General features: G+C 35.7%; 1 protein-coding gene across 20 annotated transcripts in view; it reads right to left on the bottom strand.

Annotated features, from left to right (window-relative positions):
• The window catches only part of KDM6A (lysine demethylase 6A), a 175,622-nt gene that overhangs the window by 42,746 nt on the left and 126,876 nt on the right, over positions 1–6,000 (bottom strand). For 6 of the 20 annotated variants that reach the window (XM_059678859.1, XM_059678855.1, XM_059678864.1 and 3 more), the window contains 7 exons: positions 5,802–5,900; positions 5,436–5,655; positions 4,739–4,873; positions 4,145–4,300; positions 3,497–3,592; positions 1,798–1,899; positions 745–1,140 (listed from right to left, as the gene is read on the bottom strand). In XM_059678859.1, the coding sequence (XP_059534842.1) occupies positions 745–1,140; positions 1,798–1,899; positions 3,497–3,592; positions 4,145–4,300; positions 4,739–4,873; positions 5,436–5,655; positions 5,802–5,900 (1,204 nt within the window). The remainder of the gene's footprint in view (positions 1–744; positions 1,141–1,797; positions 1,900–3,496; positions 3,593–4,144; positions 4,301–4,738; positions 4,874–5,435; positions 5,656–5,801; positions 5,901–6,000) is intronic. The other 14 variants (XM_059678868.1, XM_059678870.1, XM_059678874.1 and 11 more) reach the window with 7 other exon arrangements.

Here is a 6,000-nt window from a genome sequence, read left to right as displayed (position 1 = left end):
TATATCAACAAAATTAAAAACACAGAAATTAAATGTCTAACTGAACTACTGCATAAAATACGGCACATATCTTTGATAAAAATAATGCCCATGAAATCCATTACTATGTTTCAAAGACTTTACTGGCTCCATTTTGCCTCCAAGACAAATTAGGCAATTTTCTCTACCTCCTTCAACCTCATATCTCACCCCCTCCCCTTAATCTACAATAATCTATACTTATAATCTATACTCTAGGTACACTTTACCAGCCCTCTCCACTCCCAATTTCCCTAATTTCTGAATACTCCTAGGTACTCTGATAACACTTTTCCATCTAAGTCATACTTCACAATAACTTATAATACTTAATTGTCTTTTTCTCCTACCAGAATTAATACCTACTACCTAGCATAGCACCAGATCTTAAGTAGACAAATACATGCATAAATGAACTAAGTAACATTACAAATGCTTACAATGCTACTGAAAATTAACAGGGGGTTTTGGGGAACTGTATGATCTATTTTCTTTTTCCTTTGAAACATTCTAAGATTGTGTGTGTGTGTGTGTGTAAATTTTATAATGCAAAAGAAAATACAGTCATGCACATATATACTAAGTCGCAACGCAGTAATAGCATTGTAGTACTAAAACATGCTTATAAAACAAGTTCCTCAAACTTTTATTTCTTCTACTGCCAAAATGCATAAAACCAAATAAAGACAATATGTGAGAAAACAGTAAGGTAGCTAGTCCTATTACCTGAGTGGAGTTAGATAGTTGGTTTTTCCACGGCTCCTCTGCGCTGCTGGTCAGGTTTGTGCGGTTATGAGGTAGAGTGAGTGCGTTTCGCTGCGGGTAAGGCACGTTTCCATTACTTCCACTTCCTGTTATGTGATTATTGCCTATCAAAAGAGTGTCTGTACTTCCCAGCATTCTTGATGTGCTACAGGGAGCATGGCCTGCAGAAAAGGGTCCATTGGCCAAAGGCTGCCCTGGGCAGGCAGGGCGGACTCCGGGCTGAGAGGCGCTAGGCACTCTGGTCAGAGCAAGCGGTGGCTGCTGGCCAGAGACCGAGTTTGTAGGCAGTGATGAGTCAGCTGCTGGCCCATTAGGAATTCCAGTAGATCGTACCTGTGCAACTCCTGTTTGTCTCACCTGTCAAAAAAAACAAATAAAAAATAAATTCTGCTTGTGTAGCCCCAGGGGAAAGAATCAGAATATGAAGGTGTATAACCAAGTGATCTCTGATTTTACCCTAACATTTAATTTCTCTACATGGAAATATATATACCTTAAAAACAAAAAATTGTGCTTGTGCATATTTAGATTAGCTTTTTCAGAAAAGCAGAAATCAGTTTTATTTTTAATAAACATCCCTTTAGTAATGACAAAAGAAAGCAGCTGAATATTATGGAAAATGACTCTGGAATTTGTGTCTTCCCCAATCACAAAATAGAAAATCTCAAAATTTCTTTCTACTACATTTATACGCCAGATCCTTAAAATTAAACACACACTAAAGAACTCCACTTCAGTTTAGAACAGATAGCCTGTTAAATATCAAATAATATAAATACAACCTTAGAATACATACAAAATAGCATGTAAATAAGTAAAATACTAAGTCCTGTGTTCAAAATTAAATTTACAGCTCTTTTTTCCTAAAAATACCTATGAATTATTAATATTACTAAATTCTATAAATACTGGGAGAAAGTAGAAGTGGGCATGAGCATGCTCTAAAATGATGTTCTGGTCAATAAAAATACTCAAAATGCTACCAAATTTTAGGGGGAAAAATGCTATACACACTTGGTGCTGCTGCATTAAGACAAACTGACTTTCCAGCTGTTCCAGCATCAGTTTCTGAGCTGGATTTAAATTATTTCTATTTGCACGGAGCTGTTCCAAGTGCTAGAAGAAGAAGAAAAAAGAATATAGTCAAAGATATATCTAAGAAGCTCAAGTTCACTATTTTAAGTAACCTTTCCCTGAAATGACCAGATAAACTCAGAATCGCTTTCTAGTCAAAGACACTAATTTCTGACCAATAGCTATCAACCCCAAGATGAAGTCTTTTAAGAAGTTTGAGAAAGTTAAGAAAGAAAGAAAGATTCAAACCAAACAAAACAAATGAACCTCATAGATGCAGAGAATACTGGTAGTTACCAGAGGGGAAAGGGTGGGGAGTCAAAATGGGTGAAGAGGATCCATGGTGAAAGATGATAACTAGATGTTTGGTAGTGATCACTTTGTAGTGAATTACACCATTATTACACCATTATTCACCTGAGACATATAACATTACCTACTAAATTAATCTCAATTTTAAAAAGTAGTTTAAAAATATAAACATTCATCTGAAGAGGGTTTACTGCAATGTGATCCTTGAGATAAATGAGCAGAAAATTTTACTCTCTAACAAAGTATTTTTCAGTATTCACACAGAAAGCTCTCTAAGCTTAAAAATGCATTATTGCCGAAACCGGTTTGGCTCAGTGGATAGAGCGTCGGTCTGCGGACTGAGGGGTCCCAGGTTCGATTCCGGTCAAGGGCATGTACCTGGGTTGCGGGCACATCCCCAGTGGGGGATGTGCAGGAGGCAGCTGATCGATGTTTCTCTCTCATCGATGTTTCTGACTCTCTATCTCTCTCCCTTCCTCTCTGTAAAAAATCAATAAAATATATTTTTAAAAAAATGCATTATCACAAGTACACTCAAACAGCACAGTTTGGAATAGGAAGAGTTGGACAATGAATTGTGTAAAACTAGTGATCTACTTAAATAAAAGTGTAACATCTACATAAAGAAATATGCTGTAACCATAAAAAATAAGGAAGCTCTCTCTATACATTGACAAGAAAATGTCTGTAAAAGAGATAATTAACGATATATATAGCATTCTATCATTTGTACAAAAAAGGAAAAAGATAATATATGAGAAGGGTGCATACATATTTTCTTGTGTATGCACGACATATCTCTGGAAAGATAACTATTCATTCTGGCTGTCTGCTAGGAGTGGAACTGAATGATTAAGGCCAGGAGTTTGAAAGAGAATTTACTCTATATACTGTATATTCTTATTAATAGTTTGAACCATTTGAATATATTATCAGTTTAAAAGTAAATGTTGCCTGGCCGGAGTAGCTCAGTGGTTGAGCATCGACCTATGAACCAGGAGGTCACGGTTCAATTCCCAGCCAGGGCACATGCCTGGGTTGTGGGCTCGATCCCCAGTGTGGTGCGTGCAGGAGGCAGTCAGTCAGTGATTCTCTCTCATCATGGATGTTTCTATCTCTCTTTCCCTCTCCTTTCCTCTCTGAAATCAATAAAGTAAATGTAAACAAGAATGAATTATCTGTTAGTCTGGTAAAATGATTTCATTTTATTTATGTGCATGTTGAGTTTACTGCTATTCAACTTAAAGAATACTTTAAAAACTTAAAGCTTACTATCTTTACTCTTTTTTAATAGAAAAACAATATGTCAAAAACATGTCTTACATACCTGTAATTTCTGTGGTGGCAAACACCATGAATGACTTGGTTGCTGTACTGGAGGATGTGACACTGCATGGCCACTACTCCAATTATCAGAAGTATTCTGGGAAAAATTGATAAAAAGAAACTTAAAAATATTTGGTGAAATCTAGACTTAAAAATAATGATTAATGGAGGCCAAATGACTATGATTGGAATATTTACATATAAAAGATGTTATGACATTAACTTTTAAACATAGCTTTACATGCATAATAAATTTGGAAAATCACAAATTTAAAAAATATTGATTTTTTAATAAGCCACCCAAAAAGGCCCACCCCTAAACTATGTCCCAAATGGCTAACCTAAATATCACACTGTCTACTAGGTCCAACATTAAATTTATTTCAATGTCAGTAGAAAGTGATAATGAAAAGTGTGTTGCAATCTTAACGGCAGGGAGATGAATAAAATGACTTGATGAAGGCAAAGTTATCCTTACGTTCTGTATTTAATATGATACTAAGAATTTGGGATGGAAAAACTCAAAACCTTTCACTCTTTGATGTCCACAGATTTAAAATAAAGGACAGGAGATGTTCAAACTGCACAAGTTCGGGGCAGTTGGTAATTTTTTTTTTGACAGGATTTTCTATTTCTCTAAGATATATACCTTGGTTGGACTAGATGTTCTTTTCCTCTTGGCAGGACTGGACAGGCCATCTACTTGGCTAGAAGGAATCGTGTGTAGTGGCAAGGATTGCTGTGAAATTGGTGTTTGACTGAGGCCTAATACAGGTTCAGTATTTGGATGATGAGGTTTACATGCCTAAGAATCACAGAAGGAAGACAAAAATAGGGTTCTATATACTCTTAATTCATTCCTTCAAATTATCAAACTTTATAAGCTGCATACTTTTCAAAGCTATGTGGACATCGCTGATTGCAATTATTGAAAATCAAAATCAAATGAATCATCAATGGAGGAATGTGTACCTTCCTTTGAAAAACTTGCATGAAAAATTAAACTGCAGTATTATTTTAAGAAATCTCCTTCAAAGTCATGAAAATGCGCAAAGGTTCTAAATTGGCACCCAAAATTTCTTCCCATATCAGAGGGAGTTTTACTTTGATCTAGAGTCCCTTCACAATTAAAAGGCTTTTCATTAATAAAAGCCTCCTGCGCTCAGTAAAATATACTTGACCACTATAGATTGAAAAGAACCCTTAAAGCTGGGCACCTGCAGAACATAACCCAACTTCTCACCTGCTGTGCTGTGTTCATGGCACCCTGCCTGGAGGTAAGCTCTGCGGGGATTGGTAGGCTCCACGCCTCCTCAATACTAGGAAGTAATTTAGTTTTATTCTGTAGACTACCTTGTGGAAGGTTACACAACTGAGCCTAGGAAAAATTATGTAAAAAGCAAATTTAACACAAGCCTACTTGAGTAAGAGCAAGTCCACTAAATTTTCCTAAATGCTATAACTAACTGTTTTTTAAAAAAGAAAATAGATTCTTAATTTGGGGTTTCAGAAAGATACTAAGTATAAAGAGGGTAACCGAAAATATAAACCTTTGTGAGAATTAAAACAAAGCTGAGCTCTGTTTTTAGAGTTCTCATAGCTGTCTTCTCATGAAACTCCAAGCAAGAGTGAAAGACAGTGTTCGTGTTCTTTTCTCTAAAATGCTATGACAACTTAAAAATGTAGACAGCACATAGAAAAAATTATGTAAATTAATATGCATCAAAAGAGTATATGTGCAAAAGAGCATTTTTTAAAATACTGCATATCTTATTTAAAATGAAAAGTAAAATAATATTATAAGCTATGGTATGTTTACAAAATATGGAAACAAATTATAGACATCAACACAACTAGACAAACTTTCCAGCCACCCTCCTCCTGCCTTAGTGTCATGGGGAAACGTGCCTTTAAAAAAAAACTGCTACTAAAAATTTTACCTGTAAATACTTAATTCGTGCTGCAAGTGCAGAGGTATTACTACAACTTTTGCTTCTGGTTGCATTTAAGTAGCATTTAATGGCATCCTGAGGCTGGTTGCAGGATTCATAGAGTGTGCCTAGGTCCATCCAGGCTGCAGCATGGCCATGGTCCAATTGTACAGCACAAATATAGGCCTGTAAAGCATCCATAGGCTGATTTTGTTGCTGATATAGCACACTAGAAAGAGAAATTAAGAAAAAACAAGTCAACAAAAAAGAACTGCTTAGCTTCATAACATGATATAAACTGCAAAGCATATTATATGGGATGCACCTATCTTTGTGTATCAATTACAATGCCATTATCTTTATGCAATGTCTTACCCTATTGAACACCATGTATCTGCACTTGCTTCTGATTTATCAATAGACTGCCTGTAAGATATAAAGGCATCCTGAACTTTCCCAATACTTGAATAGCACCTGAGAGGAAAGGGGGGAAAAGTAAAAAAATTTCCATTATTACAGATTAATTTGCTGAAAGGATGGACTATATGTCAAAGCAAATGAAAAACCTAATAAG

The sequence above is a fragment of the Myotis daubentonii genome, chromosome X (assembly GCF_963259705.1).
Source record: "Myotis daubentonii chromosome X, mMyoDau2.1, whole genome shotgun sequence".
NCBI classification, from domain to species: Eukaryota; Metazoa; Chordata; class Mammalia; order Chiroptera; family Vespertilionidae; genus Myotis; species Myotis daubentonii.
Note: the sequence above shows the minus strand (reverse complement) of the source record. Positions and strands in the feature narration are given on the sequence as shown.